The sequence below is a fragment of the Balaenoptera acutorostrata genome, chromosome 6 (assembly GCF_949987535.1).
Source record: "Balaenoptera acutorostrata chromosome 6, mBalAcu1.1, whole genome shotgun sequence".
Classification (NCBI taxonomy): Eukaryota; Metazoa; Chordata; class Mammalia; order Artiodactyla; family Balaenopteridae; genus Balaenoptera; species Balaenoptera acutorostrata.
Window position 1 is genome coordinate 31,415,229 of NC_080069.1, and position 25,035 is coordinate 31,440,263.

A 25,035-nucleotide genomic window follows, 5' to 3' on the forward strand; every position below is an offset into this window, starting at 1 on the left:
GAGTATAATTGCTTTACAATGGTGTGTTAGTTTCTGCTTTATAACAAAGTGAATCAGCTATACATATACATATATCCCCATATCTCCTCCCTCTTGCATCTCCCTCCCATCCTCCCTATCCCACCCCTCTAGGTGGTCACAAAGCACTGAGCTGATCTCCCTGTGCTATGCAGCTGCTTCCCACTAGCTACCTATTTTACATTTGGTAGTGTATATATGTCCATGCCACTCTCTCACTTCGTCCCAGCTTACCCTTCCCCCTCCCCGTGTCCTCAAGTCCATTCTCTTCGTCTGCCCCTAGGTTCCTTAGAACCTTTTTTTTTTTTTTTTTTTTAGATTCCATATATATGTGTTAGCATACGGTATTTGTTTTTCTTTCTGACTTGCTTCACTCTGTATGACAGACTCTAGGTCCATCCATCTCACTACAAATGACTCAGTTTCGTTTCTTTTTACCTCACAGGGCTATTGTGAGGATTAAATGAATAAATGCAAGTAAGGCTTTTGGAAGAATGTCTGAAAATGTTCTTTACATACCACCTATTACTATTAAGTATTATTCATATGGTACAATTTGGGGAAAATAAATTCAAGAAAATTAAGTCAGTTGCAGTAGGTTAAGGACCATGTGAGTAGAGAAGTAATTAAGGCCAAGGTAAGACAATTCTTTTCCCAAAAGATGGAATTAAAAACAAAAGAAAAATAATGCAGTAGTTTACGGAGGAACAAAATTGATTTAGGAAAAAAGCTTTAGTTTTAGTGACTTCAAGTGATTTTCTAAAAGTATTATATTTGTTTCATGAATTCAGTGATCATTTTTATTGTAGTATTTGGGAGGAAATAAGGATAGATGGTCAATGAGATTTTTTTTTTCTACCTTGAAGTCCTTAATAAACCCAGTAAGTTGTAGTAATTCATTTGTTTCCAAACTTTAATGGATTTCAAGTGGGTAATATTTTGTATTTACCATAAAATGGGATTGTGGCAGAAGCTTTAATGCAGTTTTGGTTGCTTATGATTTTTATTAGTGATTTGTCTTTTGCAAACATATAACCAAAAATGCTTAACAGCTGTGGGATGAAAAACACAAACATTAAATACAGGAAATTAATTGCAGTGATTTCAGGAATCATTTCCAGTATTTTAAAAATTTTGCTGTCTTTTCTTTTTAGAAAAGGTTAATTTAGCTACTTTAAGCTTCTCTATTCAGATCATAGACTAATCTATTTGTTTAGATGATTCTAACCTTAGCACTAACCTTATGAATTTAATTTAATTTCAAGAACTGGATTCTTACAATTTCAGTGAACATTTCACTTCTACTTATGTTCTTATAAGTGGCATGATGTCACAATTTTATTTTTATGATATATTGTAGAAAATGGATTTAAAAAAAGAAAGAAAAATGAATTTTATTTATTAAAACTATTAAAACTTTAGAACATTTTAATTTTAGGATGATTATCATTGTTAGGTATTCTTCTGTTTTTAAAGGACTTCTTAATCTTTAATTTTTCTTGCAGTAAATTATTGTCCAGTGTAACAGTTATGCATGTTTCATGAATCTTTATGGTTTACAAAGCATTTTCACATATACTTTTATTATTCAGTTCTTATAGCAACTTATTTGATCAGTATTCTCATCCCTACCCTTTATAGATGAGAAGACAGGTTCAAAGAGATTGTGATTTGCCCAAGACTATAAGTGGAACTGGACTTCTGTGTATGTTTTTCCAACTCAGAGCTCTGTATCCCTGGGCTCTTTCTGTTACATCACTACTGGTGCTATTATTTTAATCACACTTTAGTCTTGCCCCTACAGTTTTACCAAACAAAAATACTAACTATTTTGTTTCAGGTTTCCAAATTTGTGTCAGAATTTAGAAATTAAGTAAATTTTCTATAAAGCAGTAGTTCTCAACCAGCTGCAATTTGGCTCCACCCCTTCCCCCGGGACATTGGTGTTTTGGGGAGAAATTGTTGATTGTCACACTGTGGGGCCGGCGTGCAAGTGCTGCTGGCATCTAGTGAGTAGAGACCAGGGAGCTGCCAGACATTCTGCAAAGGACAGGATAGCACTCCCCACAGAGAATGATCCAGCCTAGAGTGTCAGCAGTGCCAGAGTTGGGGAACCTCACTATGAAGAAGAAGACCTATTTACCCATTCTTGACCTGGATATCCAGACCCTCCACCCCATTTTACATATCTGTAAGGTACTGCTCTCCCCAAAATTATTTAAAGTCTAGTTTTTGAGGTGGTTTACCATAAAGGTGATTATCTTTCATGGCACAGGTATAATTTGGGATATTTCGGTACTATTATTAAGAATAAGCATTAACACTTTACTAAAAATGTTTTAGTAAAAATATAAGAGTTTTATAAAAAATAGTTTATGTTCCTGAATGGGAGAAGAAAAATTAAACCAAAGCAAAATATTTTATTTCAAACCAGTATTTTAATGTTTCCTTATTTTCTAGTTTTACTTATGTTGAACACCAACAAAAATATATGTAAGTCCTCTTAATTTTTATACAGAGCTGTGCATTCTATTTAATGCTCTGCCTATTCAGTTATACCAGGTGTGTTTTTCAGAGTTATCCAGTTTGTGCATATTTAAGGAGACAGTTTGGTGTAGAGTTGATAGTATCCAGTCTCTTCCAACGAAGGTCTTACAAAGGGACATCTCAAAAATATTCCTCAGCATTGAGGTGACAGTGTTATATAACCTAACAATTGATACACTGTTAAAAGCTTATAATAACTGTGATAATAAAAAGTGTGAGATTTTATATAAACACTCACTATGCATTTCTATAGAGGTTTTATAATCAGGTAATAATAGTTAAAAAGAAAAGCATGTGCTACAGCTTGAAAAAAGCTGTTATGAATAGCATCTGTTGAGTTGGTAATAAACACTCACTGAAGGCTTTATTATAAGGAGTTTTAAACATAAAGACAGTAAGGCTCTAAGGCATGAGAATTTGAATAAGATTATATCAAACCATACTTAAACATTATTAGAAATATTACAGTAATACCCAAGTTTTTAAAGACAGAATAAGAATAATATAACATACTCTATATAACCGTACTTGTCAATTTTCTTTTTCTAATAGCAGATGAAAGAGCACAAAGTTTGTTAAGTCAAGCATTCCATTTACAGTACAGTTCTTTTTTAAATGCACTTGATAACAAAGTGTTAAATACTGAATGTCTTATTTTTTGTTACTGAGAAAGAACATTCAAGCATGAGATTTATGCAAAATCATTTATATGTAAAAGGAAACTGCAACAGATACTTATTTCCTTTATTCCTGATGTATCAATAGTTTTTGCAAAATTCTGTTGAAATTTTTTGTCGTACAGTAAGTCAGTGGACTTACCACATGGGAATAGATTTTTTGCTTATGTGCATAATACCACCATTTTAAATAGAGTTCAAGTATTCCAAATGTAACAATTTTTGAATTTTACATTAAATGGATATCACTAATTACTAATTATTACTTTCTGAAGTTCCCAAGCTGAACACTCATTCTGCTCAAAACACAACGAAATGTTGCAGGTTGTACTTCCCAATACTTCACTGGGTTGTTGAATAAACTTATTGCACTGTATAAAGACTTCTTCATCTTTGGCACTGTTGGGCAGAAGTCATTCACTCCCACTTTTGTAATTGAATTAGAATGAAGGAAGATTATCTGTTGTAGTGAGAAAAGAGTGGATTAAAAATACATGATAAATGTAAAAAGAAGATATTCTGTTTATAGTCAGCATTTGTTCATGGGTTTGTCTCTTTATTTTACACTGATTTGAATATATTTTGCTTAAAGTATATGTGCCTGTTTATGCCTGTTAAAATACTTATTACAAGGACTCAGGCTCCTGTGTTATATACAAAAGTGCTCTATGTGTGAAGTGTGGTGTAGGATTCATGCCAGTGCCCAGGGCACACTGCCTGGTCAGCACATGCCACTCTCCTCTGTCTCTGTCTCTCTGTCTCTATACACACACACACACACACACACACACTCACGCACACACGTATAGGTGTGTGCGTGTCTGTGTGTGTATGGTTACTTCAGTGCCATATTTACAATAATGTGTTTTAAAAGTATTAGAAGTGAGCAGAAGAATGAAATTTAATGCTCTAAGAATTAGACTTGCAATATGAATGTGAAGAATTTTTAGCCAGCATTTTCTGTGATCAAAGGGAGAAGTGTAGAGCTGCTTTTTTGTAAATTTTATAGAAAAATATGTCTATCGACATCTTAAATATGTATCTATAATACAACATCAATAGTTGAATTTTTATTTGCACCAATGGATAAAATACAATTTTATAGGCTGTGTATGTGTCTTATTAAATTATTACTCAGAAAGAATGGACAATATAGGACCTTCCCTTCATTCCCTTTAATAGCCCTTTAAATTTCTTCTTTGGATTTTTTTGGCAACTGAGATTTCTGGGAAGTAAAAACAATCTGCTTAATTAACAGTGTTTTGGCATATTAGAAAGAAGGAGCCTTTTGCTGGCAAGGCTAAGATACCAGTTCTAGCCATTGTTACCTCTAGATTTTGCCTTGGTGAGATTGATCTGAGCCAGTCATGAGAACTGTAGGCACTGCTAAAACCTCTAGTTTTCTGTTGGAGTCCCTGCCGTCCTCTATTAATCTTGGAGATTTTGTGACAGATGCATCATATGGTTTCCTGGCAGCCCAGCTGCAGTGCAAGATGTAGTTTACCACAGCATTGACCTCATTGAGAATGGGGAACAGTGCTGAACGTGAGTGTGTTTGCTTTGTGGACATCCATTGAATTGTATCCTTATGACTATGTGTTATAATTCTGTTCATTTTTAAAAATGCTAGCAATAGTATGGATAGATTTAAGACACCCAGAAACTGGGATCAGCGTTGTGGAGTAAAGTACTCAAAGACTGGACAGCTTGAGGGAGGAAAGACTCTGGTTGTGCTCACTGGTTAAATAAACATTTAAACGCAGCATTTGAAAAAATCAAAGCAAAAGTCATAATCTTGAAATGAGCATCTGCCTATATAGCACATCCATTTTGATGGCTTCTATTTCACAGGCTTCTATTTGTGTAGTGAACAAAACTTGTTTAAAGAAAAATTAGAAAGAAATCTAGACGCAAGTGGCTCAAGGCCCAGTTTTATTCTCAATGTGTTTTTCCTTGGAAGATGAGGAATTGTATATCAAGGAAAGCACATGAGAAATATGGACTAAGGTGACATGAGATTAAGTAGGGATTCTTAATTTGAGGTCCACAGATGGGAATCAGGAGGATCTGTGAAACTCCTAAAATTATGTGAAAATATTGTCTCATTTTTGTTCTTGGGAGTATCTAAAGCTTTATCAGATTCTCCAACAATTCTGTGGCCCCTCCCAGCTAGTCAAGAGTTGCCAGATTAGAAGGAAAAGTTTTCTAGTAATGAAGAACAAGAAATGTGCACCCTTAATGCTCCAAATACTGACTTTTGATTATATATTCTGGCCTGAGTTTTTAAAAAGCATGCACACTTCTAATGTGGCACCACATTAATAGTGAAAATACCTGGGACTTCATCCACATGCTCTGCCTTTGTGAAATGTTTCCAGAATGAAAGGTTATATAATTCTACTTGATTTCCTCCTGACCGGTCCTGCCTTTACATAGCCACTGCCACCCCAGAAACCTGAAATTAGCTGTGTCCGTACCTTCACCACAATGGCCTTAGCAGTTTCAGTAGAAAAAACAGAGGGATGGAAATGGGTACCTGAGCGTTTTAGCTGATATCTCAATAGAAACTGGTATTCTAACACTCTCCTTGGCATAAAACACCTCGGGTAACCTGGAGGGTCTTTAGTGTGTGAATTACCATTGCTACTTGATTGGTCTTTGCTCCAGATACTAATATGTTTCATAAAAACAAAGAAAAGTACTAATATCTGCAAAACACAATTAGAATGTTTTACCTGGAGGTACTTCAACTCTTGTAATCCTGAAGGGATTTTTTTCAGTTTATTGTTTTCCAAGTGTATTTCTCTCACACGTGGTATGTTAGCAAGACTTCCATTTTCGATATCTGTGATTCTGTTGTTTCCTAGACCCAGCCTAAAAATAACATAAAATGCATCAACTCTTGAGCAGATGGTATGATACACTTAGCTGCAAACACCACAACTGAGTTAGAAATATTTGTATATATGTTCAGAGAAAGGTATTTCATGGTTTCCTTTAATAACCTATTTCAGGATGTAACAGCCCTCTCCTCCACTGTCAGAAAATTTTCTATCTAACCTATATGCAACAAAAGGGACATTTGGAAAGTGTCCCTTTTCTCATTCCACTTGCTGTCCCTCTTCCATTACTGAGACAGAATGATAGCAGTTCCTTCTAGTTTTCCCTTAATTTTATGTCCCTGTACACATTCTCCAAGAAGTTTCATTAATATCTTCATCATATGGACTACCACTTCCAAGTTAGGATTTGGGGGATGTTTACCTTTGCAGATCTTTGTATCGTTTAAAATCCTCTAGTTCCACAGTTGAAATTTTATTATAATCTAAATGTAGCTCCAGTAAAGTTGAAGGTAGTTCTAGTGATAAGAAGAGACATATGTATGTTAGATCAGGTTAAGACCAAGCCCTATTGATTATTTGTTTACTTGTTAAGTTTCACATTATAGGCTTAGGCAGTTTTGGGGGAATCTGCTTTTTTTTTCACTTTTTATTATGGAAAATTTCAAACATATACAAAAATAGAAACTAGTATTATGGGACACCATGCTGTTGCCCATCTTCAACAGTTATCTCCATTTTTCCAATCTTGTTTCATCTACGCCAATAGTTATTTATTATTGATTTGTTTATTGACTTGTTTTTATTCATTTATTTTTTTGCTGGAGTACTTAAAATCAAATTTCACACACATAATGTCATTTCACCTGTAAAGACTTCACTAGACATCTCTAACCCATAAGGTCATCTTTTTTTCCCCTTACATAACCATCATGTTAGTATCACATCTAACAAAATTAGCAACAATTCTTTACTATCATCTAGTATTCCTCTCCCTAATGATCTCAGGTGTATTGTTTTACAGTTGACTTGCTCAGGTCAGGATCCAAATGAAGTTTACAGGGTATATTTGGGTCTTATATCTCTTTAAATCTCTTCTTCTATTACTCTTTCCTTTTTCTCCTTCTTCTATTGATTTGTTTCAGATATTAATTTGCTTGAGATACTCCTTTGTAGATTGGGCTGTTGGCTTCCACATAATATAGTTTATCATGGTTTCTAGCCCCCTTATTTCTTATGACCTGTAGTTAGATATAGAGACCAGATTAGATTCAGCAAATCACTCTTTCATCTGACGGTCTTTGCACTCATTCATTGATTACTGCTACCTAGATTTATTATTTCATTAAGAATGGGAAAATGGTGATTTTCTGATTTTGTCATTCGTTATTCATTTATTAGGTGAGATTGTTCTCTAAAGAATTTTCTTTCATTAATTATTTACTTACTTTATAATACAGTTTTTATAGAAAAAGCAGCATAAATGCTTGATTTTTTTTCAAGTAACGAATTGGTGCAATGCCCAGAGGTGACCAATGAATTTTTTTTATATCATTATGAACATATGGATTTTTTCCCTGTTTGATATGTTTGATCCACTGCAGTATTTATTCTTTTCAATTAATAGTAGTTTCTGCATAAATTAAGAGAAGCATCTTTAGTGCCACCTGGCACATGGCAGGTACCTTGTGAATGTTTGCACCTTCTCTTCTCACACTTTCATGTCTGACCCCAGCCCTCCCCAGATTAACTGAAGCTGGAATGAAAGAGACTAACCAGAAAATCCAGTCAGATCTCATTTTCTTAATCCTACACATAAGATATTATTTTTCAGTCAAAAGTTCTTGTTAGCTAGCTAGGAAATGCATTCGTTTTTCAACTCTTGCTAAAACATTTCCGTATTTTATTAGTAGTAATGACTGTTGAAGGTAAGTTTGTCTTCAAAGACCTTAAACACTAATTGAGCAAGTCTATCATGTATACAAAAATCACTAGAAAAATATTATAGAGTGTGCCAGTCTATTCTAGAATATGCTGTAGCAAGTCAAAGACAAGAGAAATCTCTGTGCATGTTGAGTGAGGAAAACTTCTTGGAAGAGGGTTTGTAGAATTTAAGGGGACTGTCCTCTCATGGATTTGGGTAGCTCAGTGACTGCCAACATATATAGTATACTTTCATACAGATATTTCTATACCTACCCTATCTTCAAACAGGTCTCTCCTCCCCTCAACACAATACTATTATGTAACAGAATTTTCCAAATGAATAGGAAGGAAAACAGTTTCACTCTTCTTATGTTAACTTGTCAGGTCTGGTAAGAACCCTCTGGACCTCGGCCTAATTCATCCTGTCACAATGGGTAGTGATGATTGAATTATAACATTTGAGCAGTCAGCCTTAACATTTGAGCAAATAAGTCATAAAAACAAAAAACTGGCTTTTGAATGTCATAAGGATCTTAAAGCAGTAGTTATGTAAATTTGGAGATTTGAAATTTAAATTTCTAAAGACATAAAATGTTCCTTTATAACTTTGGAAGAATCTTGAGAATTTCATGAGGAGTTAAAACTTCATTTTTAAGATACACTTTGAAACCTGAAGAGAATTACTCTCAGGATGTTTTGTAGTATAAGAAATCTGCTGATGTAAATATAAAGAGCAATGATAACTGCGGGACCTCAGAGCCACAGCTCTGGGGTGGCGCCCTACTCTTCTGCTCCAGTATATCCTCTTATCCTGTCTGCCTCTACTCTGTCCTGTCCTCTTCCTCTTCCCCCTCACTCTATGTCAGCTTCCAGCTTATGAAAGGGATTTTATTTAACTTGTTAGGTACAGTATGTATTTTTGTTGTTGTTGTTCTAAAGATTAGAAGGTAAATATAATATTTTAGGTTTCTTGTAGAAAAACAGCCATCTCCTTGAACCTAAATTAAGGTTGTTTTTAATTGTGTAGTTCTGAATTAAACTGATTTTTTCTATACTAAAAGAAATTGTCTTTCCACTTTTACTTCAGATAATTTTCCTCCTAAATGAAAGATTAATAATAGCAGCTTTGCTTAATTAATGATAGCAGCTTTGCTGGGTCTTTTAAATTATCAGCATATATTTGTTTTGTTAATCTTCTGGATCATATGAGTAGTAGAAAAGGGGTTATAGTAAACTAGAAGAAAACAGGTTATTGCTGCTTTTACTATGGAAACTGAAAGACAGGGCTGTTTGAAAGGAAAATGTGTTATTAATCATAGGGGTTATTTCTGATCCAGGTGTTAGCATAGAAGAGAGAGAGAACTTGTCAGGGAGGAGGAAGGTGTGACCTTGAGCATGGGTTTGGAGAAAGGCAAATCCAATCTAGTTAATCATCAGGCTGGAAGCTTAGAAATAATGCATTAGAAAACTGGTCCAGTAGCAAACTTAAGAAGCATTTTACTCTGAGGCACCAGCTTCAGCTCATATGATAAAGAGCACAGTGCTCATTCTGGTATTGGTTATGTCACGAGAGAGCGTTTACTATGTGCCCAACATTGTCTTCAGACCTTTCTGTGCATCAGCCCATTAATCTGCACAGCACCCCTGTGGAAAAAAAATGAGGTATAGAGTGCCTTGCCCAGAGTATACACCTATCCCTGCCAGAGCCAGCGTCTGCCCCAGTCCCTCCTCACAAGCCCCACCCTGAACCACTGCTGCAAGGCTGGGAGAAAGGTCTCTGGCCCTGTGCTTCTTCCTCTTTCTTCTCTACAGAATTCTCACCTCTAACAGACACTTCACAGAATGACAAGTGTAGATGAGTAAATGTTAGGAAAGAGACAGAAAATAAAAAGTTCTTTGCTTCTTAATGTTTGTTCATACTGGGAAAAAAAGATTCTGGTTTCATACTGTCAAAAGAAGAAAAAAGAACTACATATGGCTCTTGATGTGTACATGAGAAAACACTAAATTTCATACTACACTGACCAGATATACTGGTAAAAAGGATTCTAACTGCACTGTGGTTTTGACAGTGTGTACACTTTACAACCTTACGTTTAATGGTCATTTTAAAATGACTGTTTAAAATACTGTATAAATACAAACCTTTAGGAATTGAGGTCAGTTTTGCTTCTGCAATTCTGATATGAAACACTGTTACCCCTTCAAATGCCCCTGGTTCAATCCCATTGTTATCAAGAGGGTTTGCACTCATTTCTGTGGGGGGAAATTACATAATTTAGCATACATATGTTGTATGTGAAGGAAACTCACAATGCAGAGAAGCACATCCCAAGAAAATTCTAAGAAATGTGAGCATTATCGTTCACTCTCCTTCACTCAGTATATCTGTGTCTGTGTCTATCTACTCTCCTTTCTGTCAGTCTCAGAAAAAGACTGCTTTGTATTACATAGGCTGGAATGTATAACAGCTTTACTATTTTGCTTTGAATTACTAAGTCAATAACTTACTTATCACTCTTTTCCAACCATGATCATAATCAAGGTTTCGTTATAGTAATGTAACATAGGAAAAAAGACCATCCTTCATATAATTCAAAACCTTTGTGTTTTCCAGTGTACATTTATTTATTTGTCACCTAAACTTTTAAAATTGTAAGTCAATTAGAAATTACTTGACTAACAGAAATATAACTGAGGAATGCCAGAAAGTGAAGCTATTTGGTTAAGTGCCAGGCACTTGGTTGAATTAAATGAGTAAATAAATGAATGAGAATATTGGTTAGGAATTTTGAATGGATATAGTAGGGGAAGATGGCATGGTTATACCATGGGTGTTAGAAGTAAAATAGTGTGTAGAACTGGAAGTATACAATTAAAAACGCCTTAGCTGAATAATCTTCAAAGCAGATAATGAAAAGTTAGACGTACATTCCAAATAATATCTGAATTAATGTTGTAGGTTGTATTTGAGTAGTTTTTACAACACATTAAAAATGATACCTTTACATTAAATAAGAATAACAGATTGTAACCAGTTAAGAGCAGTCAGAAAACAGAAACCACACTAAGGGATTCTTGAGAGTGCAGAGTGCATGTGTATTTATATTGCAAAAGGTGTATTTCTTTAAGTGCTATAAATTTTGTTTGATACTTTCATTGATTAATGAATCGCTTATCTAGGTACAGCTTATTAGATTCAAAAAATTAATTTTGGAAATTATCAGTCCTAAAGTTGTTAATGATGATAAAGATCTCTACATCTGCATATTGCTTATAATTTTAAAATGTTCCATTTATTTGCAAAAACTTACCTAGCACATGTAAAGAATTCATTCCTTTGAATGTCTCCTTTTGTATTTTCTTAACTTTATTGTCATGAATTCTGAGTTCTGCTAACGATTTGGGAAGATTAAGTGGTATTTCACTTAGTTGATTGTGGGACAGATATAGCCTTCGCAACTTCTTTGTGGTTAGAAAGGCTTTGGGGTGAATCTTTGTTAGCTTGTTGTTGTTCAGAATCAAAGCCTAGATAAAGCATAGAAAGTTACACCATATCAGGAAGTGGATTTGATTTACCAGTTTTCTACAGTGATTAGTCACTCATGGAAATCAATGCAAATTATGTCAGTCATATACTTTATTAACCATGTAAATAATTCTCCAGCCCAATCTAAGCTTAAAAAAAAAAAAAATTTACTACTGAGTTGGAACAGTGCAAAGCTTTAACGATTGGTTTCACACCTTTGGTTTGTCTTTGAGTTGGTGACACGTGTTTAAAGCTCCCCTCTCCCATTTCTCTTCATGGAAGTGATGGATAGTATTATCTTTATCTTATCTTTTTTTTTAAATTAATTAATTAATTTATTTGGCTCTTTGGGTCTTTGTTGCTGCGCGCGGGCTCTCTCTAGTTGCAGCGAGTGGGGGCTACTCTTAGTTGTGGTGCGCGGGCCTCCCATTGCGGTGGCCTCTCTTGTTGTGGAGCACGGGCTCTAGAGCACAGGCTTCAGTAGTTGTGGCTCGCGGCCTCCAGAGCGCAGGCTCAGTAGTTGTGGCACACAGGCTTAGTTGCTCCGCGGCATGTGGGATCTTCCCGGACCAGGGCTCGAACCCATGTCCCCTGTATTGGCAGGCGGATTCTTAACCACTTGCCACCAGGGAAGCCCTCTTTATCTTATCTTAAAAGCTATTCACTCTACAAAATTAACTTCAGTACACAACAAATACATTTTTGCATGATTTTATCTACTCTTAAAACCTCACCTCTGTCTTGTTTACTAATGTTTACCATTTTCCCCAGAATAGAGGCCTGTAAGAATAAACTCTTACAAAGTGCCCTCAGCATTCTGGCATATTTTAGACACTGGGAAAATGGTAGTAGTTTCTGGAGAATGACTCAACCTCTTCTCAGTTCTGTGACTATTTCTCAGTGCAACGTGGCAGCACTCTCCAGAGAAGACACAACCCCAGAGTGAAAGAGCTTAATGCAGCCTGAATCTTTGTTCCCCACAGCCAAGCCCTTTGCGACATGTTGAGTGTTCTGACTGCAGCCATCTTGATCTGCTGGGGTGCGGAACTTCAGAACCAAAACTGGGAAAATCCTTGGTAACCAGGGCTTGCCACTCACCTAGTAACTATTTTCAAAACGTGCCAGATTTTGCAGAAACAATTTTCAATGTTTCACAAGGGCAATGGCACTCCTAGGACTTTTTATTCCTCTCTGCTAATCTGGATCCTCTCATTCTTTCAGGGAGCAGCTCTAGATTCTTTCCTTTTATGATTTTTGTCCCTGGTTCCATTCTACAACAATCTTCCCATTGTTTCCAGAATGACTTCGTATACATACGCCTTTCTGGTGTTATTCACATTGTTGCTGTTTCACAGAAGAAATACAAATACTTCGGCAGTTAAACTCCCTTTACTTATTATGTTTACTGGTTTCACCATAGGCCCTTAGTGTCTCCTTTTTCTTACCTTCCTTTCAGACACATCACTACTTTTAACAATTTCAACTGAGATAGGTTAAGCCTAGAAGAATTTAAAATACATCTTGTTACCACTGGTAAAATATACTCCTTTCTGTGTGTGCCGCACACCCCATGTCTGTGACAGTGTGGAATCAGGCTCTCCCTCAAACCCAATTTCAAATAGAATTAGAAATTTTACCTGCTAAAATCTAGAGGCTCAAAATGCTAAATAGAAAAATAAGAATCTTTTAAATCTTAGAAAATTGAAATATTAATGAGTATAGTAAGGAAAAGTTCTTTTTCATCTTTAGAGATCTAGAAAAAAAAGCCATACAGGTATATTTAGTCAATTACGTTATATTGCACGTGCTGCTGTTAGAGCTTTGTGGGTTTGGGTACTGCTTTTCTTACATTGTACATTAATGAGTTCCTGAAAATAATCAGTTTTATTATTTTAGTGTATAATGACTATGATTACCTAAATAGAACCTAAATAGATCATAAGGACCACTTATATGAATTCTTAGCCCACTGCCTTTCCACCTGGCTGTTATTCAGTAAACATCAGTTGAATTAAATTATTAATTGAATTAAATCTATAATTTTTCATTAACTAGACCACTGCTGAATAAGAGGGATTTTGTCACTCATCATACACAGAAAAGTAAGACTTGTTTACGCAAACACAAATACAAGCAATCATTTTAGCAGTGACAGAGATTTTCACTTAAATATTTGCATATATTCTTACATAAAGTGAGATGAGTCCTTTAAAATCATTTTCTTTGATTTCCATAATTTTATTGTTTTGAAGGTCAACCATTCGGGTATCAAATGGAATGTTGCTTGGGACAGAGGACAAACCTGAGAAATAAACAAACACATTGCATATATGTTATATGCTAAAGATGAAATTGCTGATATGATAGAAATGTGCTTTTTTAAAAAATTCATGGTTACCATTAAGTAATAGATGACTTAACATGTAACAGATGACAAAAACATTGTTCTTTGGAAAGGCCTAAAGATCTTATCAAGTAACTTTATTTTTACAAGATGTCTAGCTGGTTCTAGCTATCACCATTCAGTCTGCTTCAAGGTGACATTAAATGGAGCTAAGTTGGGGGGTTCTAATATGCCTACAAGGAGGAGACCTACGGCTGAGGCACAGCTTCTGCTGATGCACTTTTGACTAAAGAATATTAACATTCTTTGCAGATTTTCAGGCAGTTGTAGTGCTAAATTGGAGCCTGTGGGTTTTGATCATTTTAAGAAGCATCAACATGTAGAAAGTTGTGCTTAGAAAATAGATAAATTATTTTCGTGTACACTATCAAAAACTTTACTACCCATTTCCTTTAATAATGAGCTCCTCTAATTAGTCCTAAATTATTTGATTTATGAAAACTTATTCATCCATAACATATCATTAACATCTAGGTGTGTAGTATACCTTTACTGAATTTATCACCCACAGCCTTAGCTCTTTTCGAGCTGTGTACTCTAGTAATAGCTTTCTTTTCTCTCATCTCAGCAGCTGCATCTTCCTTTTTGTGCAGGTACTCAGTAAATGTTAATTACATTATTTAAAGACTTAAATGTGTTTTTCCTCTCTTAAAGAAGCAGAAAATTGCCAGGATCTGTACGTGGCGCATTTCTTCCTTACTTTCCTTGCTTTCCCTAAATGGCTGAACATGTGCACCTCTGATTGTTGTCAGGCATTCCATATGGTATTTATGCTTGACGAGCATGGGGCCTTCTTGGTTTTCCCCAACATTTTATTTTTGAAATGTTCAAGCATACAGAAAAGTTTAAAGAATTTTATAGTGAAAACTCATATTCCTTTTTCTCCCATCAACATTTTACTATACTGTACTTACTGTCCATCCGTCAATTTATCTTTCTTATGTATTTTAAAGTGAGTTTCAGATATTACTACACTTTTAGTGGAGCCATCCTTACTCCTGAAGAGTAGTATTATATTTAATAACCCCAAATTGAAGAATTCAATATTGAAATACTGTGAATATCAACATTCCACTTGACAGCCCTCAATACTTTGCCCTTTATACTTTAAAATTGACAATTCTTTTAAGAATTTTGACATAGTTGGAAAGGGGGGAAAGGGGGTAACTTGATGGGTTACCAAGGTAACAGCAGTTTTGTTAGGAGATTACTTTGGTTTTAGAAAATGAAGTGGAAGGTCTTATAGGAAGGTAGAGGTTCTGCAGACAGGATCTAGTAACATAAACTTTGACAAACCTTCCCCTACAGTACCCCTGATGAATTTAGAAGCTCTGAAAAAAATTTCCTTTCCTGCGGGAAAAAGATTGTTAAGTGTCCTTTTCATCTTCAGTTGTCATGGGGGACCACTATATGCTGCTAACAGTGCTGTGTCATTTTAAAGGTATGTGTCATATTATTACAGATATTCTTGGGTGAATTTTATTTAGATTTTTTTCAAAGCTAAATATTCAAGAGACCATGTAAGTAAAACACTATTTGCAACCAACTGTCTGTCGTGAGGCAGTTTGGTTTTTCTCAGTTCTTTGATGACAGTCACATACTGGAGCAGAGCTATGCAGTGTTTCCTTCAAGGTCTTTAAGTTGAAGTAGATGACTTTGTGCTGGAGTGAACACAAGGATGGTGTGTGCTAAAGGTGAACATCTCCTTAGTCAAAGTCTTACCCAGAACCAACCCAGTTTACATCCAGCAGTATCAAAGTAGATACATAACATTTTTATCCTGATCTTTGTTTAGCAAAGTGTTTTCTCAGGCTTCAACTCTACAAATTGATAGTGAAGTTTTTTCCTGCCTGGGATGCAGCTTAAAAACGACAGTACCAAAAGAAAAAAAAAAAAAGACCTTCCGATACTCCCTAATCTAACCTTTTCTCACACCAGGGTCTGTTTCAGCTTCTACATTTCTCCTTCCTGCCACTCTTCCCACAGTCATTCTTGCCTGTGCTTCCAGACCAGCAAACGTTGTTTGCATCTTGTCATTTCTTTCTCACAAGAATGCCAAAGGTAAAGCTTAAAACCCATTTTTTCCTGGCCTGTATATTCCATTAAGACTTCACCAGCGATTCTAGCTCATAATAATATCCTCTTTTTTTGGATGTTTTTTGTTCACCTTTCTCATTATGTCCCATAATAACACACTTTTTTAAAGTCTCTGGAGTTCACTGTTACAAGCTTTGACTATTGCCACGAATGCTGTGGCAGTAGGAAGTGAATGTAAAGCTTTCAGAGGCACTGTCTGCTCATATGCGCTCTGGAAGTGGCCTTAATGGGCCTCCAGGTCCAGAATGGGAGGTGTGTGCCAGACTTTTGGTTTCCCACAGTGGGTCAGGTCTGAGCCATCTCCTCTTTTGCAAATAGCTGAGTACAACAATTCTTGATGTGCATTCCTGTTACACCTCTCCCTGAGTATGCCCTTCTATTTGAGAGCACCTTCATTAGAAGTATTAAAAGAATAAAATACTCAGCAGAGAATTACACATTTTTAAGAGACTTTAGAAAGTGGTTTTTAGCTCAACCATTTATTTTCTAGATAGTTTTAAACCCAAACCATTCAAAACAAATAGAGTATTATCTTTAAAATGTCTAGATTAGAGATTTCACAAACTCTATAACCTATTTATTGTTCTGGATGGGCAACTTATTTTGTTATGGTAGAATTTTGCTAGGAAGCACAGTTTCAACCAGCTGACACTCTATAAGATGAAACCACAGTGACATCCATTCTCTCTAAAGGAAGTTAAAATGAAATACTGATTCAAATTTGGGAAGAGAAGGAAATGTTCTGTATATGAAATTTCCATTGTTTTCCTCTGATTTTCTGGATTTTAAAAATAAGTTTGGATGTACTTCGGGGTTTGTTATACTTTTCAAAAATTTAAATGAAAAATTCCTTTACAATCAGCTGATTTTTGAAATTTCAGTGAGGTCTTTCCCTATTCTTTAAATTTTGTCAAACCGACATTATTCTACAAAACAAGTTGACGTGTGTCCTTACCTAGATCAGAACAGTGTACAACTCTCGAGTAGCATTGGCATCCAAACGGACATGTTGGAAACAGATCGAATGGGAAGAAGGGGTTAATTGGCTCTCTTGTTGGAAAAAGAGAGTTGTCAGCATCACCATCACCTTCGTCTTCCATGTCCTTCAGCATCATATTCTTCAGTGTCAGGTACGAAGGGTGAAGCAAGGGTTTGGCAGAGCACAAAGTCAAGAACACTAGCAGCACATACTCCTTCATGTTGTCCTGTGTAGGGGACCAATCTAGAACTAAGTAGACATTGAGGATTAAGTTAAAGTTTAAATAAATACAGTTCCTGCTGCTGTACATTTCTCAGAGCTGGCAAGAGTACAATGAAATGGCATTCTAATTTATTACTAGTGTGAGAGTAAGTTTATTAAAAGTTTTTGGAAAGCAGTTCAGCAATATGCATTGGAAGCTTTATAAATATCTTTATTTTTCATCTAGCAGTTCTACTTTTGGCATCTAGTCTCAGGAAACAATTCTAATGTGCATAAAGGTGTTCATCAGAGAATCATATATAATAGCAAAAAAATTAAAGATAATACTAATAGTTAAAGAGAAATAGTAAAATAAAATAGGGTTTATTTATTCCATGAAATACCTTGGAACCCACAAAATGTTTGCAAAGATATTTAAAAATATGAAAAACTGTTTTTTGAAATAAAAGAAAATATAAAAAAGCTATACATAGTATACTTACAAACACACACACACACAAAACCTGGCACAAATATACCTAATTGATGATAATATTTGGATGGTAGAGTCATGAATTACTTGTATCTTTTTTTTTTTCTTTAATTTCTATACTGAGCAATAAGAACTACATTTATACTTAGTAAACTAATAAATGTTTTTAGAAACAAAAACAGATTATCATACCTGACTGTTTATTCCTAAAATCCTTCCATTGCCTTAATATCTATGTCACTTTTAAAGTAAAATCTTTCATGTCCACTTAGTACGTCTGGAAGTTTTCTTTAACTTCTCTCGCACCATCCTCCCCAGCCTCAATCTCAGAGTTGGTTACTTTTTCCACAGTGTTATTGGATTTCTTCCTTCCAATCTGTTCCATTATCTAATACTTGATCCAAAGCATCTGAGGTCCAGGCTATTCTTTCTTACTCATCTTTCCACTGAGTTCCTTTTGTTTAGTTTTTTTGCAGGGGGAGGGCAGGGGGTGCTTTCAGTTGTATTTTTTAAAGCCCACACAAAACTGGAATGTACGAGTGAGAACCTTCTGAGAATAGATTTGTTGTCATCTGATGGTGGATATTCCCACAGGTATGTTTACATATCATGGTTTCTTAACCATCAACTGTGAAACATACATTCTTCATAATTTTCAAAAATTAAAAGCATTATGATATCATCTAAAACAGACTTATGCCTGTCTTCTCCTTGGGGCATGCAGTTAGCTTCACATAATGCCCATTGGTGAGGCTGTATCCTGGCAGGAGGGAGTCCACACCCAGCCAGGTCATCCAGCAGTGTAGCTGTCCTGCTATGCCTGAGCACCAGATAGCACCTTAGCCACAGAGGGCTTCTAGAGTCAGTCAGAACTGGTCCAGCCTCAGTAAGACCTGGCTCTCCAAATCCTTGAATTATGCCAGCTTCTTACAATTTTCTAGAACCCAGAAATCAGCTTTAATATCTCTCCACAGCCTTGCTTTTTTTCGGACTTAAGAATCAGAAATGAATTAACTAACTTAATTAAAATATTCATTTATATATCTTTTAATCATCAGAGAAAGGTTTTTTAAAAAACCCTACTGTCATCAGTGATTAACCTGATAACTAACATTATTTAACTCTTAGAAATCTATATGGCAACAAGTACATTTTGCCCACTGGGTGGCTGGACATGACCAGCCTTATCAGGTTTCCCTATGAGAACTCACACTCAATTGTGCTAGGAAAGGGGAGATTACAGGTCACAGAACAGCAAAAGCTTTTTATATTTTTATAATCTTATTCTGAATCCCACTTCAGAACCAGTTCTGTCCTTCCATCTCTACACTGCCTTGTGGAATTGTCAATTCAGTTTATTCTAGATACGTCTCTCACATTAACCAGGAGGCCTGAGAGGTGCAAAGAGCTTCAGTGGCTTCCCCAAGGCCACATAACCAAATTGAACTGGAAATTGAGTTAGAGCTCATGTGTCCCAACCCATTCTTTGCATCTTCTGCTGCAACCCACAAAGGAGCACTCTCTTTTATCTTCTTTTATCTAGTGGCCTCTGTCATCTCCTCCTTTCCAGCCAGTCCACACGTTGCTGTCCTGTATACATCTGTACATAAAGGAGTGCACTCACAGCTTTCGGAGGGTGGAAATGGGAGTGGTTGTGTGGTCAGATTTGTATGGTACAGAGAGAGATTGTGCTGGCAACTCAAGGGCCAGCAGCTTCTGTCAGCCGGCCCTGGGGACAGGCAGGTTACTATTCCAGTCACTCTGGAATCCTGGCACAGGCACCTGGTTTTGGTCAACTAGGCTTCATTTCCAGCATCACTTTGGCACATCATTTCTGCTTCTTAGCTGCCTGCCTAACTGTGCCCCATTATGTTTCTTGACCATAGGCTTCTTTGTGGTTCCTGGCTCCTTAATGCTTGGTGCCCTGCCTTGCCTTGACTTCCACAATTCTCATTCTTGAGCTAATTTAGCTCTTGGTCCTTAGCAAAACCAAAGCTTGTCCCTGGTACCAATTTATTCTTTAAGATTGTTCTGCATCGCAGCTCTATCTTCTAGGTCCATAGCTGCCCCTGACCTTATTTGACCTTGGTAGAGAAGTTAGTGAATTAAATGTCATTTGAGGTCATGTCTCTGGCTTTCTTTGAGGTTGCTGGAGTTTTTCATTGGGCATTTATCAAGTACCCACTGTGTACCAGGCACAGGGTTAGGATACATAATCCATGAAGTAGAACATGTTTGGATGTTCAGTGGACATGCTTCTCCCTATCCACTTCTCCCACGCTTCCTTGCTCAAAAAACAACCACAGCTCCTAATCCACTACTCTCAGGTAAGTGTGGGATTGTTGTAAAAGTTAATACTTGAATGTCAGTTATGCTAATAGGGAAACTAAAAAATAAATGCTCAAGTTAGTAAATAGAACTAAACTGTGGGTGGTCAGTGCTGGCTGTGTACACTGTGGCTCTAACATTTTGGAAGAATCTCCAGATGTGTGGTCCCCAGACTCTGAAAATAAAATTCTTCACCATAAGTTTGTGTACTCCTCATAAATCTCAGTTTACTATTTGAGACCAATAGAAATAAAGACATCTATAAAATATACATACACTAAAAAAAGGTTGAAATAGAATACAGAAATCTAATAAGAGGGGTAGTGGGCTTATGAGTGAAGGATGATTTTGTCTATGGTGCATATTTTTAAAATTATTATTTTGCTTTTTAAATATTTTAAATAGCAATCTGCAAGAAAATTGTCTTTGCTCTGGTCCTCCATATACTTTTGCCTTTTCTTAACACTTCTAGAAACATTAGACAGTACAATTAAAGGTTTGCCATACACTGCCCCCTCAAAATTCAACCAACAGTGCCTACCTTCAAAATAGTCTGGAGCCAAAATTTCTTGAGGGCTAGCACCATTTACTCTGGTCCATGGGAGATAAAAGAGTTTTAATAAAAAGTTATTTTTGAGTTGGTTCGTTGTTTGAGTTTCATTATTTTTGTAGAAACTTAGAGATAAATAGGCTGTAGCTTCCCTGTCTAGACCAGAAAAATCTATGTAATGCATAATATACGAGAAATATAGACCTAAGAAAACTGTAAAACTTTAAAAAATACATATAGCAAGAGGAATATGTTAGAGATCCAAAGTGGGAAGCCAGGATGCAATGTCTTGGCTTTCCCTGTAGCCTGGCAGCAGGGCCAGGGATTTGCCTTCACTCCTGCAAACCCCATTTCCTGCTGCAGTCATGTTGCACTATGATGTAGGAGAGCCCTGGAGCGGGGTGCAGGCTGGGATGAGGGGGAGCAGAGCATTTGTGACAGACTTAGAGGGACACTGGTATGAGGAGCAGAGCTGGGAGGAGACACGGAAGACCAGTGCTCAGGTGAAAGAGAGGAAGAAAGCCAAGCATGAGGGAGGGGGCTTATTTCTCTTACATGTCCCCTCCCAAAGGGCTGCTGGTCAGCCTACCTGTGGGGTCAGGAGGAGCTTCAGCCAGTGTCCCTCCCTTCCTGTCTCTTCTTTCTTACACTGATAAGCTACATGAGTTCATCCCTGCCTTAGATAAGATGGCGACTCTGGCCTGCTATGTTAGGCAGTGGCTTGTCTGTGGTAGTTGGGAAGCTTTCCAGTTGCTGGCTGGTGGGGGCAGCCACCAGTCATGCCCTCCTGGACCCTTCCCTGGTGAGTGAGAGAGGAGACATGTGGAAGCAGGAAATGTCATTTAGTTGAAACTCCCTCCCAGTGTTGAAGTTTCCTCCAGAACATTGTGGACCAGGTGGTGTGTCTGCTCTCTGATTGCATGACTCCAGTGAGAGGACTCTGGGAGCACACCTCCTCAAGAGGCATCCAGTTCCACTGCTGTCCATCTGTGGTTGACAGGAAATTCTTTATATTGAGACCAAAAATGCCTTCTGTCATATTCTTCTCTCTGTGCTACTTCTGTCTTCTGTTAGTTATATGAAATTAACCTGATCTTTTTGCATTCTCTTATCCTGTTTACTTGAAAAGAGAAGTCATGAGAACCTTGATTCCATGAGGAATTAACCATTTATTCCCTTCATGTGAGATGGCAAAGCCTTGATAAAAAAAACAAGTGATTATAGACCCCAAACCTTGCCCTATTCTAGTTAAGCAGTTTTTTATCAGTAGAAAAATATTGGAATGTCCAAGAGGGAACACTAAGTAGCAGTGTTTTCCCCCATTATTCAGAGAGTGTAGGGAATATTGTTTCTCATTTAAATGATGACTCTTAGTTGTTTGTCTTATTTTTAAATTTTGAGTTTATTAATATGGCTCAAGCTCTTATTCGTTTAGTTTTGGCAGTATTTAGATTATGTTATTTTTAAAACCTTTAAAAATGTTTATGTCTTGCTCTCAAGAAAGCTCAGTATTTCCCTGATTTAGATGTTTTGCCAGAGTTTCTTACTCATGGAAAACTTTGAATTTTGGTTTCAAGTTTCCCTTACTCTGAATAATATTTGAAATATTATTTCAGTGCTACTGCTGTTATTACTAAGCCATGGCACATTAGAGCCAGGAGAGGCCTTTGAGACTTTGCTACCATGCCCTCTTTTATAGCAGAAGAAGCCGAAGCTGGCCTCCTCACTGCTGCATTGTCCACCCTTCTGCTTGGCCTCCTCTAAATGGGTCTTATTCCCACAGTGACTTCCAGACAGTAACCAGACTCTCCTCGGAGAGGATGGGGTGAGAGGCTTGGCCACGTTCTCAGGACTGGAAGTGTAGCTTGAGAAGTGTCTTTCTGAACTTAAATAAGCTCCTATTTTCTGCTTAAATGTTCCACAAACTTGAATGGAAAATTTGTCTAAGTGCAATGGTATTTCCTCTCAGACACTATTATTAGGAAAATAAGTCACTGTGCTTTTAAATCCTATGCTTAAAGTTCTGCTTGGCTGAAATTCCTCTCGATTCACAAGTACCAATAATAGTTTTCAGTATATAAATGTGATATAACATGCTCTGTATTCGCAGAAGGAATCCAGACTAAATTCAGGTGTAGTCAAGGCGCAGCCTTGTAAATGGACAAGTAAGTTAAACTTTGGAAACTTATTCACAGTACCTTTTTGTCATGGAAACTGATACTTTTAAAGCCTATGATTTCCTTAAAGAAATACTTAACTTTCCCTTGAAAGTATAAATAGCAGCTGATTGAAGAACTTGCTGGCTGCTTTTCCTTTTATATGTTTTGTCCTTCATCAGTTTTTCAATGCATCTAGCAACCTAGCTACTGTCTTTAAAACAAAAAACTCCTACCTCTTCATTTTTCTGTTGTTTCCTATGCTTCCTTAAAACTTGTGCTTGTAAAGTTAATCTCTTTCATCTCAAACCTCAGATCAGATATCTGAATATTCTTTTTTAATTAAGTAGTTGTAACAGAAGACTGCATATCCTCAATTCTTTCCACCACTACCCTATATGGCTAAATACTAAAAACATCAATATGCTTTTACACGTGTGTGGGCTTATGATTTTTTTTTTAAACAACTCGATTCTTGGTGGGATTTTTAACTTATTTTTAGAGAGATATAGACCCCCTCAGATTCTTTGTGACTTAATCCTATATACCATGTGGCTACTGTTTATGGCTGCCACACCTCCAAATAGGTTAACAAGAAAGAATGCTGTGTTGTATTAGATTACGAGGGAGTAGAATATCAAATACATTGTTTAATTTTTTAAAATCTCATATTAAATGAAAAATTTACTTTGGGAGGGGACAAAGGAAGTCTTTGTTTTACATTCTGACTGTATTTTGTGAAAAGAAGTTTCTAATCTTTCACATTGAATACAGGGCTAATTAAACTATTGCTGATAAATATTCTTTCTTAGAGTTATATGGATCTCCATTTTAACTGTCCAGTGTCATTTCATTACATAAGAATAAGGAAGACATTTATCAAGGCAAAATATGAATATTCAAATATGTAAGTAAAAACATTTGAATAACTCGTATATTTTTAAAATACCTTAGAAAATATCATAGCTTCACATTTTGAAAATTTTTTTTTACTGTCTTCACTTAATGTATTTGTAATATCCCCAAACTTTCTTATCATTCATTATTAAGGTAATGTTATTTTCTTAAAAGAACATATTCACAAGATATTTGTTTAAATGATTTTAAAAATCAATCATGTTAACTTTTATGGTAAAGTATAATGACAGGTTATCATTTAGCTATTTAAAAAAGTCGCAATTATGTTGAAAGTAAATCCATTATATGTAAAACATAAAAGCTAGAGTAATTTTAGATATGTATTTAAGTGCTATTTTTTAAGAAATTATACAGATAAACTTTAAACTATATTATATAATTTACAAGCATTTATGTTAATAACATGAATGTCCCCTTAGTATTGACTAAAACAATTGTACACTAGTACATGAAAAAAAGACATGAAAACATACCTTGTAAGAAGAGAGTAAGTTCTCTTGAAAGTAGAATTTTCCACCATGTACTACTTATCTATAACGTAAATGTTCTCAGCTACTATTTAAGAAGAAAATATGAGAAGGTATTACATTTAAAAGAAAAACACCCTTCTGCAGAGCCTGGTGTGGCTGCACCCTGGGTGACACTGGAATAAGCTGCTTCCACAGATTAGCCCATGTTAGTACTGAGAAGCGAGATTAAAACTTGTTACTGCTCATATGTTTTCCATCACTGTTTGTATCGTAGCCAAGACTTCTAGCTAAACTCTAGACGTCTACTGGAAGATTCTGAAGAAAAAAAAAGAGAGAGTTTAATAATTCATGGCAACTGGCCATTGAAAGTGCAGTCGAAGTCATTCAACAAATACCTGATTTGAAAAAAAGACTTTATGAAATTCTTAAATGAATGAATACTTATAAGTTACAAATTTAAAAATCACTCACTCTATATAGACTAACAAAATATTTACCAGTTTTAGGAAGGAGTACTAAAAGAGTACATTATTGAAATGTAAACCCAATCTCCAGATGTATGTAAGAAAGGAGCCATGCTGTTAATTTTCTTCTGATGACTGAAGCTGTTACATCAAGCATACATCTCAAGAATTTCTTTAAAAGCTTTTAGCCCTGCCACAGGCATGTCAGGGGAACTGCAGACCAGGCCCTATATAATGCTTCTGGCCCCAGCCTATATGCTGTGATACAGACATTGATGCAAGGATACAGGTGAAGCCTGCTTGGACTTTCACATTTCAAGAGAATATCACCTATGACCACATAGCATTTAGAGAGGACATGGGAGCAGGAAGACAACATTCACAATTAGGCCTGAGAGAATGCCCAATTCCCACATCAATTAAGACATCATCCTTCAA

At 36.1% G+C, this 25,035-nt stretch overlaps 2 protein-coding genes across 5 annotated transcripts in view; one reads left to right on the top strand and one right to left on the bottom strand.

Annotated features, from left to right (window-relative positions):
- CENPP (centromere protein P) overlaps positions 1 to 25,035 on the top strand; it is a 218,102-nt gene that overhangs the window by 103,158 nt on the left and 89,909 nt on the right. The window lies entirely within an intron of this gene.
- Positions 1,070 to 24,404, bottom strand: ASPN (asporin). 3 transcript variants are annotated; one of them, XM_057547771.1, is made up of 9 exons: positions 24,137 to 24,399; positions 20,581 to 20,630; positions 16,994 to 17,266; positions 13,727 to 13,839; positions 11,323 to 11,536; positions 10,154 to 10,264; positions 6,507 to 6,600; positions 5,978 to 6,116; positions 2,422 to 3,702 (listed from the first exon to the last, which is right to left on the bottom strand). In XM_057547771.1, the coding sequence occupies exons 1-9, from the start codon at positions 24,181 to 24,183 to the stop codon at positions 3,505 to 3,507; spliced, it is 1,239 nt and encodes a 412-aa protein (XP_057403754.1). In that variant the 5' UTR covers positions 24,184 to 24,399; the 3' UTR covers positions 2,422 to 3,504. The 3 variants fall into 3 exon arrangements, with proteins under 3 accessions (XP_057403755.1, XP_057403754.1, XP_007182442.1); XM_057547772.1 differs by lacking the exon at positions 10,154 to 10,264 and having other exon boundaries at positions 1,070 to 3,702; positions 24,137 to 24,404; XM_007182380.2 differs by lacking the exon at positions 20,581 to 20,630.

Coding starts and splice junctions, on each gene's coding strand:
- ASPN (XM_057547771.1), bottom strand. CDS start 24,183: ATGGTGGAAAATTCTACTTTCAAGAGAACTTACTCTCTTCTTACAAG. Junction 10,265..11,322: donor GAATTCTTTACATGTGCTAG/GTAAGTTTTTGC, acceptor TTCCCCCCACAG/AAATGAGTGCAAACCCTCTT. Junction 6,117..6,506: donor CGATACAAAGATCTGCAAAG/GTAAACATCCCC, acceptor TGTTATTTTTAG/GCTGGGTCTAGGAAACAACA.